The 13,739-nt window shown below is 42.1% G+C and overlaps 1 protein-coding gene across 2 annotated transcripts in view; it reads right to left on the minus strand.

Moving 5' to 3' along the window:
• The window catches only part of PLXNA2 (plexin A2), a 400,751-nt gene that overhangs the window by 130,160 nt on the left and 256,852 nt on the right, over nt 1-13,739 (minus strand). For both annotated transcript variants that reach the window (XM_082228275.1, XM_082228274.1), the window contains exon 10: nt 570-770. In XM_082228275.1, the coding sequence (XP_082084401.1) occupies nt 570-770 (201 nt within the window). The remainder of the gene's footprint in view (nt 1-569; nt 771-13,739) is intronic.

A 13,739-nucleotide genomic window follows, 5' to 3' on the forward strand; every position in this document is an offset into this window, starting at 1 on the left:
CCCTTCATGGGAAATTTTGTGGGTGCTCGGGCACCCAGAGCCCCAGGGAGTTGGCACCTATGCCTAGTGTGCAGAAGCCGCTCAGCAAGCTACAGGGATCATGAGTTAAACAGCCAAGTGATGGGATGGTAAGTATCACTCATTTATTCAATTAAAGCAACTCAGACTAATAAGATCATTGAAGGGTCACTGTGTGCTAGAAGCCAAATCCTGTAATACCATATAACTCAGGAGCTAAACGCTAGGGTAGGATGCCTGTAGAAACCTAGTTTTCAGTGCTCCCCTAGCAGAGGGAGACTTTTTAGTTCTCCCAGGCAATTGGGAATTAGTTGGACATTTTTGCTGCTGCTTTTATGTTGTTTTAAACTACTACCTTCTACTCTTTTGATTTTATATTCTACTTCCCATCTTAAAAAAAAAAATCCGTAAAGGCACTTTGTACTGGTTTTTTTTTTTGAAAGGGAGGCTAGAAATATTGCAAATAAATAAATCCCCAACTCCTTTTATGCACAACCTTTTCTATTCCAGCTATTCCTTTTTTATTATTCCTCATCTCCCAATCAACTTACAGAACTATTCTGGCACTGGACACTTGAACTGTTGAAGCGCAGAGCAGGCACCCGATAGACTACCCCTTGGATGTTGAGGACACACTCATAGCCACGCTGGCCGGACTGAGGCTGAGGTAAATTTCTAGCCTTCAGGGTGATGGGCTTCACTTCACCAACAGGGATCAAAATCTCTTCTGTACGGAACAGCTGTGGGCAATCCTGGAAAACATATTTGAAAACAGCAATGTATTAGGCAACTGCGGGCACATGGTACTCTGAATACAGTTGTTTCCTGAAGACACACGTGGACTCTGGGGAATGGCATATCAACAATGTAAATGCAGATACAATTAAGGTTTGGCTATTTCCCAGAAATCTGTTGTAGATAAAAAACATAAATAAAGGATGAGGAACCTCAGGTGGAGGGGACAAATGTGGCTTTCTCTAGGCCACCCCCTCACCAGCCTTGCTTTACACCCTTCTTTTTTCGCCTGGTTGGAATATAGCTTGAATGTCTTGCTGGCCTAGATGGGTGATACAGGGAGATGTGTGAGTTTGAAGAAACCAGCCTACTATACAATGGTAGAATTCACTTTTGTTGTTCTGCCTATTTTCACCTCCAGCCCCACTCACCCTGGACATTGAATCCTGGAAGGTTTCCCAGAAAGAAATGCAGCCTTTGAGCTGAAAAATGATTGCAACAAGGGTTAAGCTTAAAACTTTGACTTTAAATTCAAGGATTCTGAGGGGAGGTGGTGGGAGGGAAGACAGTTCACAAAAAAAATTTTCGCTGCCGTGTCTTTTGTGGTCTTAACAGTACAGGCAAAGGCCTGTCCAGTAGACCACAGAGAAAGTGATAGCAAGAAGCATGGACTTTATTCTGATCCCAAAATATCTTCATCTAGTCATTTTGCTAGTCATCTAGTCTTTTCAGGGCCTGCAGGGGTAAAATGGCAGCTATCGGGACTCTTGGTATCACCACTGCAGCCAGTGATAAATTCACTTCACCCTCTTTCATGCCACTCTCCCAGCCACGCCATGGCCAAAATCCTGCTCCCAATAGTGTAGCATACAAAGGCATTGGGAGAGGCATTTTGGCTCAGCTGTAATTGTAATTGTAACTTGAGCAGGTGAAAGAATTACATTAAAAAAAACAAAAACCCCAAGAGAGATAGAAGGCATTTTTTAAAATGAAAACATCCATTTCAGCTAAAAACTTTGGATTATTTTCATACTTTTCCTTTGTAATATTTTTGCCAGCCTTTGCTTTCTAGCAACTGAAATGTAAAGGAAACCCAGGGTTCTTTTGTTCGGTAAAATCAAATATCTAAATAAAGTTAATAGCCTCAGTTTCTCAGGTACTTAGAATGAAGGGTATTTATTTTGAAATGCACAAAAAGGAAATAACTAAATCTTGCTGGGAACAGGGTTCCTCTAGCTGAGACAAATCTTTGACCTGATCCAGAAGGACTCTTACATTTTTACCTATATGACAGCAGCAGGGAATCTTTGATCAGCCGAAAGGCCACAATCCCTCATAGGTAACCTTCTGGAGCTCTCATCCTAGTAGTGGACAAGGCCAGGGGCAAAAAGCAGACACAGCAATGGGTGTGTCTCCTACTTTGTATAGTCAGCCACAGTCTAGCTATGAAAAAAGCAAAGCTTAAACACGCTAACAGACAACCATGTATGCATCTTTCTTCCAGATAAGCAAGAGGTGTTCAAAGACACATTCCAACTACGGTAAGTTAAGAGCACTCGAGGAGGGCATGGATGAGGGTTGGTGAAGGTCTTAGGAGATTCCTGAGGGCATTTAGTACAGCACCCTGTTTTAAACAGAGGTCAGCTAGATGCTTTTGAGAAACCTATAACAAGGTAACAAGCTCTGTCCCCTCATACAACTCATATTAAGAAATATCACTTTTTTCCTTGTGAAGAACAAATTTGTCTATAGCAACCACCCACATCTATCCTTTTTTTAATGGTCTTGTGAATTTAAGCCCAAACTCTTCTGGGGCAATCTCTCTTGATGCCCTAGAACAACTTCTTATTAAGCACGGGAATAAACAAACCAGCCTGTCAACACAGAAAACATCTCTGATTTAGACAGACAACTTATCAATCAGATAGCTAGGAAGGAATACAGCTCCTGGAAGATGATTTAGTGAATAAAATTTATGAGCAACAGACAAGTCAAAACTCCCCATTTGCTTTCACAACCAAATTGGAGCTGCCCTAAAAATGACTGACCCTTGAAAAGAAATCAGGAAAACCGTTTCAAAGGGTCTTTTTCAAATAAGGATTTTTTCTATTTAGGGCTTAAACAAGTAGGGCTTTTCAAACTGACAAATATAAACTTTTGACAAATATGTTGGCTTAGTATATTAATCTGCTTTGAGAACTTCCTTTTTGATTTGTAATAATTTGTTTCATTTGTCTGGCTTCACAAACAAGAAAGCGAAAATATATAATTCATAGCACTCACAACTTTCAAAATAAATCACTCATCCAGTTACATACTGTGCCCTGAAGCATGATTTGTTAACAGCAAATGACAACACTTATATTTGCTAATTATGAAATGGAAAATTTGGGCTTCCAACATAACCATTTATGTAACACTCTGTTTCCTGGTGTCACAATCTTTTTCCATTAAGAAACTTGGGGTTTTTTTTTAAATTAAACATTAAGGAGTTTGAGCTCAACCACGGAGGAGAGAAATCTCTCCACTCACATTTTGCATGGCTTGTAAAAAAAAGGGGGCCACAAGACACTGGAAACAGCATAAGTGTGTTTCTTCTTCCTGTGCTGTCCATGTCTCACCTTGACTCTGTCCTCTTTTGGCCATTCCACTAATGAATTTCCACTAGTGCCATTGTGTGTCTGCACTAGCTCCATACTTTAAAGCGATAAAATATCAAACATTAAAAACTTCCCTAAACAGGGCTGCCTTCAGATGTCTTCTAAAAGTCAGACATCTAAAAGCCTTGACATCTGATGGGAGGGCGTTCCACAGAGCGGGTGCCACCATTGATAAGGTCCTCTGCCTGGTTCCCTGAAGCGTCACTTCTCACAGTGAGGGAACCGCTAGAAGGCCCTTGGAGCTGGACCTCAGTGTCCGGGCTGAACGATGGGGGTGGAGATGCTTCTTCATATATCTGTCTGAAATCCCAGAAAGCTGAGGGCAGGTCAGTGCAGATAATATTGAACTATATGGAGCAGTGGCTGATTCAGTATAAAGCATGTGTCTGTGTTCACGTGACCTCATTAACTAAAGATTCAAACTTTTTGACTAGCTCAGGTGTGGATAAACAGGAAACAGATGCTTTCCTCTTTGGGAAAGTCAGAAGCTTTGTCCTGCTGCTTCATAAACTTTTTATTGGACCTCTGGTATATATTTTATTTTGTTTTTTCAAGAGGGATTTTGGGCAGATTAGTAGTAAGAAATAATTTTCAAATCCAGTTTGGGGGGGGGGAACCACGTTGTCGCCAGGGGGGAAATGACCTTACTTTCAAGGCAGTGACTTTATGAACTGAAAGGAAATGTTTATGACTCAAAGCATCTATGCTGAGTTCCCTCAGCCATGCTTCTGAAGCAGCTCATCTTACACAGGTGGAGAAGTACAACAGACCTGGATCTACCATTTACCTTTCCTTGGGTACTGCTGAAATCATGCTCACTGCTTACCATTACAAATACAGTGGTACCCCGCAAGACGAACGCCTCGCGAGACGAAAAACTCGCAAAACGAAAGGTTTTTTCGTTTTCGAGTTGCCTCGCAAGACGAATTTCCCTATGGGCTTGCTTCGCAAAACGAAGCTTGCCCCGGGGACAGCGGGTCTTCTCTTTTGAAGCAAGGGGCGGCGGGGAGAAGCGATCTTCTCCCCGCAGCCCCAGGTCCGGGGACAGCGGGAAGCGCTTCCCGCTACCCCTGGACCTCTTTTGAAGCAAGGGGCTGCGGGGAGATCGCTTCTCCCCACCACCCCTTGCTTCAAAAGAGGTCCAGGGCAACGGGAAGCGCTTCCCGCTGCCCCCGGACCTCTTTTGAAGCAAGGGGCTGCGGGGAGATCGCTTCTCCCGTTGCTCCGAAGCGGGGCGGGGGGGTGGGAACACCTTCCCCCACCGCCCGGCTTCGGAACGCTGCTCCGAAGTGGGGCGGGGGGGCGGGAACACCTTCCCCCACCGCCCGGCTTCCGAACGGTGCTCCGAAGCGGGGCGGGGGGGGGCGGGAACACCTTCTGAAGGCTGGTGGGGGGCAAAAGTCTTTGTCCCCCCTGCCTGCCTTCCCAGGGGCTTTTAAATCGCCCCGGACAGTGGAGAAGTCCTCTGCTGTCCCGGGGCGATTTTAAAATGCCGCCCGCCAGCATTTTAAGATCGCCGCTGTCCTGGGGTTTTTTAAAATGCTGGGGGTGGGAAGAAAAGCCCTTGTCCCCCCCCAGCCTTCAGAAGAGGTCCGGGGACAGACTGTCCCCGGACCTGGTCTGAAGGCGGTTTCCCTAGGAACGCATTAATTGATTTTCAATGCATTCCTATGGGAAACCGTGCATCGCAAGACGAAAAACTCGCAAGACGAAGAGACTTGCGGAACGAATTAATTTCGTCTTGCGAGGCACCACTGTAGACATATTCTTAAGGAAGTCAAAGGATTAAAATAATTTTAGACATATGTAAACTAAGCATCAGTTGACACAATCAAGTTATTTGTGGATTTTTATCAGTGTTAGGGTGCACCCTCTCTTGGAGGCTTTCTCCTCATTTCACAAATATTCAGTGCCTCTAATCTGTCACTAGGTGTCACTATAATGTTGTTTGCACAGCGAACAGAACCAAAGCAGCATCTAGTAAGTAAGTAAACATTAACTCATGCAGTAGACTAAGAGACACTCCATAAATATAGCCCTTATTTTATATCTTAAGGAAAATAGTTTCATGGAGCTTCTTGGTACCCATTTTATACAAATCAGTAACCATGGTAGGGAACACATGCAAAGGAATTTTCAATATATGTGATCAAACCTCACATGTGATACTGATGACAGTAACAAATATACAACCATTTGCTTTTTAAAAAATTATTTTGGTTGCAACACTTTAATAATGTCGAAAGCAGACAGAAGCTATGTGACTTACATTAGTGGATGGCATGGTGGGGGAGCACTGCTCTTCTGACCCCTGGTTGGTTATGTTACTGCCGTTTACTGGGAGGCATATGGAGAGGGTTATGAAGTCATGGTGCAAACACACCAGCAGGAGCACCAGATTAGCTCCTGTGGTGCATTTGCACCATGCTGACTATCCTACCCTATTCTAACTGACTTGAGTTCAGATGAGCAGCAACACCTGACCCCGCTGTCCATTACTTGTGACTAAATTCACATCCTAACTATCAATCTTACTTCCCCAGTTATCCTGTCAACTGTAAAGTTCCATCCTAGCTGCACATACAACAGAGGGAGTCACTCTTGGTGGTAATGTCTGTATGAGCCTCATAACCAACCACCACTTTTGAAGATAGGCCCAGGCTCTCCTTGTATTACATGCCTGACGATGACCACGTCCGAATTCTCCACCTCCCGGGCCCTTGGTTGGTGACTGCTCCACAGTCGTCTTCACTGTAGTCAGTGGAAGCATTTTAAGTATCATGACAATGTTGTATTGTGGCATGGTGACCAAAGACACTGTGGTGTGGCTGTCAATGTTGTTGTATTCTCTAGTTTCCAGTGACACTGTTGTCTTTTCTGCTTTGTTGATAAGAGTTCAAATTATAATTGTACTACAAAAGCAGGACCTATATACCAGAAAAGTGGAACCGTGAGGGATTCTTGAAATTGACACATTTCAAAATAAAAATAAAAAATGCTATCCGAAAGACTGCAGATGAAGACAAAGGAAAGATAGAAACAGACTTCAGTACTAATCGGCTATCATGCACTTTTGTTGGTGGTGCTAGTCTACTGCCAGCATTGATTTTATTTCATTCATTTTGTTTTTAAGACTGCGGTCCTCAAAACATCATGAGATGAGATAGGCACCAAAATTACAGGTGTATTATTATGATCTTTTCAAGATTCAAAACATGACATTTAAGATGATCTGCTGTTTTGTTGAAATATAACAACGATTGTAATATAAAAACCCTGTAGGCAAGTCATTGTATAGCCTCAGAGTTTACGTCTTGAAAAAGAACTCTGTTATATGGCCCACTATTCTCCAGGATTAGTCTTTTAATAGATCTGAAGCGTGCTGGGAAAACAGCTTTTTCCTATGGCAAAGTGTGTGACAGTTCCCTTTCCTTTTCACCCTCAAACCAAATCTGTTGACTGTAGGGTTAGAAATGCTGCTGGCAAAAAGGATTTCTATTATTGTTACATACAAGGAGGCTATAATGGAGTTTTTCTCGTAGCAAAGGTTTCATTGGGCGAAAAATGTCACATCGGAACTGTAGTGAAAGTAAAGATTCAGACAGCATGTATGCTCCACTCCAGGGAGAAGAGAGTAACTGTAGAACCTTTCTCCTGTTTGACAGCTTCAGTGATTGCATTAATAAAGGCATCCAAGATGTGGAAGGATATGCTACAGGATGCAACATCACCAACTGCACAGGGCACTTGTGAGTACTGCATTGCTACTGGCCATTTTTACTGAATTTGTCAGATGAGTGAATGAAGTCACAGAACCTGTAGGGGCTTGTGCATAGCACTGGGTTTGCTTAGGAGAGACATACCGTGTATTACGGAGAGCACTGTTGAGTGTTTCTATAGTGCTCTGCGGTGGCTTGCTGCATATTGGGTTCTTTTTTTTTTTTTTTTGCTTTATGGCGATTTGTTTTAAGGTTGCCGAATTCACACATGTATGTTATGCAAGGGCTTAGGTAAACAGAACTGATGTACCAGGGTGTTAATACAAAAAGAAAGAAAGAAAGAAAGAAAGAAAGAAAGAAAGAAAGAAAGAAAGAAAGAATTCTGCATGCCATGAGAGACCATCTGCATTATTGCCCTTTTTGACTTTCCAGTTAAAATAAACTGCTTGGCCACATGAATCATTATCCTTTTCATTGGCAACAGACAATAATACTTTAAAAGTTGATGTGATGTGCTGTCTGAAGGGGGATGCAAATGAATAACATACATCACTGGACTTTGTATGAAAGCTGGGCATCTGTTCCAAAAGGATACTAGCATATTATCCAGTTAGAAAATAAGTAGAGTTGTATCAAGTCCTGGGATAGCTCAGTCGGTAGAACATCAGACTCTTAATCTCAGGGGTGTGGGTTTGAGCCCCATGTTGGGCAAAAGCTTCCTGCATTGTAGGGGGGTTGAACTAAATGACTCTACATAGAACTCTACAATTCTATGATTCTTTGAAATTGGAGTCCCTCTGCTGACAAAAGTGTTATTGACTCAGAGCAGCTTACCACCAGTGGAGGACGGACTGAAGCAATCTTCATCAATTCCCTCTTTCCACTGCAACTCCCTTGTTCTGAAGGGTGCAATCCTTTGACACAGTTTGGCTTAGCATGTTGTCCAGACTCCGGCAAACCATGAGCCTGACTTTGAATGAAATGCTAAGACAAACCATGGCTTAGCTCACTGCAGTTCCACAGCCACAATCTCCTCTCTGGATCTCACACCCTCGGACATTGACATTAAACCATGATTTGAATTAGCAGCACATGCCAGCTGAGCCAATATGTTGCAAGTTTTCTAAAGAACGTATCAAGAAGATCATCATGGGGTATTTGAAAACATATTTTATCACAGTCACTAATGTTTGAGAATGACTTTCTAAGCAAAGAAGATTTGGAACCCAAGGGACAGGGACAAGCTTCTTATTTACAGGCTGTCTTCTCTCAAGCATCTTTGGAAGCATTAGCTAATTATGCACATTGATAAACACTAACAGAATTGGCATGTGATCTAAAACTCTGCTCTCCCTGTACATTGTGGATGGCTTCATTGATTTTGCTAACATAATTGCTAATTTAACTGGTTGAATCCAAAGAATAATGTGATCCTTTGGAAACTTGGCATTAAAAAGCCAAAACCCAATAGAAGCCAAAGAATTTAGCTGCTGTAATCTCATATTCCTTTAAGAAATCCAACTGCTTATTGCATGTTGTTTTCTGGCCTTTGCTTTGCAAACAGACAAGTTCAGTTTTACCATGATGATTAAACATAACAAATAATTTAAAATGCAGTTCATGTCAGCCAATTTCTTTTGAGTAAATATGTCCCTTTGCACCTGCAACCTCAGCTTTATCTCATTTATGCCTTTGATTCTTGTCAATATTTTGCCCTAAAATGTGAGTCACCCTCTTGTGCTCCTTTCCCAAACACAGTGTTGGTAACTTCTCTTATCTTGTTGCAAATCTCTCCATTGCCAAGTTACTGAAACTCGACAGCCTACATTTTTTTTTAAATCAATCAGATTCACAGCAGGGTTTTTTTTTAAATAAAAAAACAAACAAACACAAAACAAAATGAAAACTCTTACACTACAGAGCTGCAGGAGAAAGGACAAAATCATGGAAAGTGTATAGAAAAGCCCAATTTGTAAAAAGGAAGGATCCCAATATAATGAAGGTGTATGTGTGTACAAGTGAAACTGTATACAGTGGTACCTTGGTTCTTGAACTTAATCCATTCCAGGAGTCCGTTTGACTCCTGAAACCGTTCGAAAACCAAGGTGCAGCTTCCGAATGGCTGCAGGAACTTCCTGCACTCAAGCAGAAGCCGCAGAAGCAGTGTCGGAAGTTCGGCTTCTGAAAAACGTTCATAAACCAGAACACTTACTTTTGGGTTTGTGGCGTTCAGGAGTCAATTTTTTGACAACTAAGCCATTTGGGAACCAAGGTACCACTGTAGTGATCATTAGGAGATCACAGGAGCTCAGTCAAACACATAGTAGTAGGTTCAATGGCTCAAGTCTGACTTGGTAGAAAGCAGCATCTTCTTTCCAGTGCAAGCAAACCCAGGCAGGCCATTCTGGCTGATATCCAACAAAGCTGTTACACATGCAAATGAACTTTCCCTCCTAATCTGCTCCCAGTGTACTCCGCCTCCTCCTGCAAAAACTATCTGCTTGGGGTTTCCCCCCAGCCCTCCAGGATAGATTGGAAGTGTTGTGAAGGGGTGGGCAGGGGGAGGAGAGAGAGGGAATGTTCCACTGCCAGTAAATTTTAAAATCTATTTCCCCCCCCTTGAGGTTGAAATCCCTCTCCCTCAAAAAATAAAAAATACCACACACACAACAGAACTCTAGGCAATATGCAGCACAAATCTAATCAACAATAAATCATTTCCCTGACAAGCTCAGGAGAACTGGGAAAAGTTGATACTGGCTTCTTTATCCTTCTTTATAGGGAAAAAAGAGAGGAAAAATTCATTATGGAAACAAAGAGTATGACATTCTTTTTGTCACCTCTTGATGATAGCTAACAATGTAATTTGTTGACTGCTACTGGCTTAAGTTAACAGCCAGTCTAGGATAATGAAAATCAGATAATGAAAGTTCAGGGAACACAAAGTTCTTATTTTAATCCCCACCTGAAGCAGGTTTCCATCTGGGGAAATGAATAAATTTCATACGCAGAGGAAAAGTTCAGCAAAATAATTTCTACAAAATATATCTAAGATCTTGGCAGGAAAAAAAATAGATGAGCAGTCAATCAGACTACAAAGCTACAATTTGGAATGCATATTTTGTAATGGTACATATAATCTCCATGGCGTCAGATCTATGGACAGGTTTTCCCATATTTCTCTAGATGCCATCTACATAATATTCCAGAAATAACTGTTTTCTTTAAAGAAACCATTGATGTATTTTTGCTACTCTTGGACCTTAATGAACAGCCCTCCCCCACAATTGATCTAGGAAGCTGGCAATAAACACTGACCTCCCACTCTACATTGAGCAAGTGATATCTGGTTTTACGTCTGATCTCCTTCCCCTGCTATCTTGATATCTAGTCTTCTGAATCTGCTCTGGTATGTTTTACACTTTTCTCTGAGGTTTCCTAAATGGCATTACTGGCAATTATGGTAAGTAGTCCAATAGCTGAAATTGCAAAGCATTTGGCACCACAGCTTAGCTCTTTGACAAGCTGCTTTATTTTATATGTCTCCATCCAATCTTTCTTTGAATGATTAATTAGGAACTGAGCTATGTTGCAAAAACACTGCCCTATGTATCAGCAAACTCAGCTCGAAATGATATATAAATAAACCTTGTAGCAGGAGTGGAGAAAGGGGGGTGCGGGCCGCCCTGGGTGTCACCACTGAGTGACAAAATATTGGGCGGCACTCAACACAGGGCCTGCAGCGTGCAGGCTCTGTGCTTACCAAATGGTTTGCCTACTGCCTCCCCCCAGCTGTAGGGCGGCTGAGTGGGAGGAGGCAGGCAGACTCCAGAGACCCCATGGTGCACCCTGCCCCTATGGGCAGCTAGCGCTGCCCCTGGGCGCGCTGTCCCAGGGGCCCGAGTGGCTTCCTCTGCCATTGCCTTCTAGATTAGGTGGTTTGCTAAATTTGAGCTGCTAGGTATTTCTGAAGTCTTTTGAATGGAGCTTGCTAAAAAACGACGAGGTCAGCATTTCTACCAAGGCAAAACAATAAGCGCTTAAAGCTACATTTGAACCTTAAAGACTGACAGACATGGAGCATAAGGATTTTGTTTTCAGCATACCTCCAGGATTGCATTCTGAATTGATGTCGCTTTCTCTCCAAAGACATGAATCCCCCGCCACAAAACCCAAACAATGTTTTGGTAGACCACAAAAGAAAATTGCACTTCAATTGCACTGTGTGAAACTACATAAGACATTTCCCAAGAGGGATGTGCAGATGAGAACTAAATCAATGTTTTGGTTTCATGTATTACATTATTTAATTTTGCCCTAACATGAAAAAGGTAGTATAAACCCAATTTACATGATAGGAAATGTGTTAAAAGAAGAGATTTTTGCATTTCCCGAAATATGGTCTCTTCAAGAATTTCAATACAACAAAACATGCCGTATATTTCATGCTAAAGGCACATTCATGAATTAGATTACAAATTGTATGTGTTGTGAAGTGAAATGTTAATTAGCTCTGTTAAATGAGACAGTTATTCAGGACGTTTAGGTTTTGTGCTGTACATCCTAGATCTCCAACCTATTTGCATTTGTGAGTACAACAGGAAATTTTAGAAAGTATCATTTGCACTGCCACAAAATGGCTGATGTAAAACTACAAGTCCTACCTAGTTTAATTGTACATACACACTTCCCTTGTTCTAGAGAAGACTCTTTTTGGAATTACATGTTTTGTTCTAACACTATGCCTGATTAGCTCCAGAAAAATCTCACAATATCTGGACAATAGTTATAGAGAAGTTATGGCCCCAAAGCCTAGCAGTGAAGATGACACTAAGGAAAGGCTGCCATTCTACCAGCTAAGGAACCAGACTGGATCCATGGCTCTGAGTCTAATGCTGGTGATGAGGAAAGCACTGAACCTGGGAATGGCAGGCAGGTACTAGTGAACCAGATGTCATAGCATCAGGGTTGTCATAACACAGAACTGGAGCCAAGACCCTCACAGACACCTTCCCCTAGGGGAAGGGAACTGAGTGCCTCCTATAGGATCCTACCAGTCGAACAGCTGCAAGTGCACCAGGCAGTGGTGGCCCTTGGCATCTCAAATTGCAGTGGCGCCCTGTGCAACACCAGAATCTGGTGCCCCCATCTCTAACTTTCCATCGGATAGAATAGTTGCAGTGCAAGCTGCGGTATTCCAGAAGCTCTATGCCCAGTGTGAACAAACTGGTCATGCTCCCCTAGATCTGCCTTTGACAACTTACTTGCCATGCTGCTTTGCCCCATGGGCTCCTTTGCAGGATCAGTACTGGGTGATATGAATTCAACCTCAATCCCAGACCCACATTGCAAAGATTCTGCAGCCAAGGTAGGGACAGCATCTCTGCCTCCTGCACAAAGTGTATTCTATCCTTGCCACCTCAACAAACTCTCTCTTCTGTCTCTCTGCCATCCCACCCTACAATGTGTACACTTGCTCCCTTTCTATGGGAGCAAAAGGGATTTCATGGACTTGGTGGGCAATGAACCCACATTCACAAGAAAGAACTTAGACATGACTTCAGTTCAGAAGTAGGGGATTTCTTGTTTCAGCAGAGTATGAAGCTACAAACCATCGAAACCCATAATGCACCTAGCTGGATTTTGAAGTCTTTCCATTTCAGCCACAGAGCTACAATCTGCTTTTCAATCTTGAAGAAATGTAAAACATGTTTTGGTGGTTCAGTTCTACCCAGGAAGGAAAAAGGAATGCTGAACAGAAAAACAACACAAAAATCGCAAATGCATGCACAGGTCTTTTCATGTACATGTACTGCCTAATAAATAGAGGGAAACATACACATGAAAAGCCTTGTGGATGCATTTGCGATTTTTGTGTTGTTTTTCTGTGTTGTTTAACATAAACATGTGCCCATGTTAATGTTTTGTTCATATGCAAAATCTATCAGCAAAAACTCATGAATAAGTCAGTTAACTCTTTACAAGACTTTGGACTCCAACCTCTAGTAAATAAATCTAGGCATTTAAAGATCAGGCAGATGCTTCAGTTTTTGTTGCTGCTGCTGACAATGACTATAATTACAAGAAACTTCAAAACAGGCTGAAAACACGATCAGGAATGGGGATTAGTCAGGTGATAATATTACCTAAACATTTCCACTAAAAGGAAACAGAACACACCTCCAGTTTAACCTTCCAGAGCCTGTGAATGTTCCACCTGCCTGATTCAGTGCCACCCCTGTGGAAGCAACATTATCTGTACAAACTGAACACCAAAGCAGAATGGTGATGTTCAAATTTGGGAGAACAACTGAATTTATTTTCTCCTATCTTCCCACTGGGATGAGACTACGGGAAATATATAAATATATTCTCTGTCATCTGAAGATTTCCCCCATTTAAACTATTTTATTACCATAAATCTCACCCAAGCACAGCTTTATGACAACTTTCTTTTTCTTACATAAATTGTTCATGTTATAGGGCTCATTTGAAAGTGACATCCAAGGTGAAGGTCCTTTCTTATAAGCCCTTTTCATCAGTCAAATCCCTTGCTTTTATGGGTGCAGATATGTTCCATGTTCCTTTTCTTTTAATCTTAGTTAAC

This window comes from Podarcis vaucheri, assembly GCF_965113315.1.
Source record: "Podarcis vaucheri genome assembly, chromosome: 6".
In the NCBI taxonomy this organism is placed as follows: domain Eukaryota; kingdom Metazoa; phylum Chordata; class Lepidosauria; order Squamata; family Lacertidae; genus Podarcis; species Podarcis vaucheri.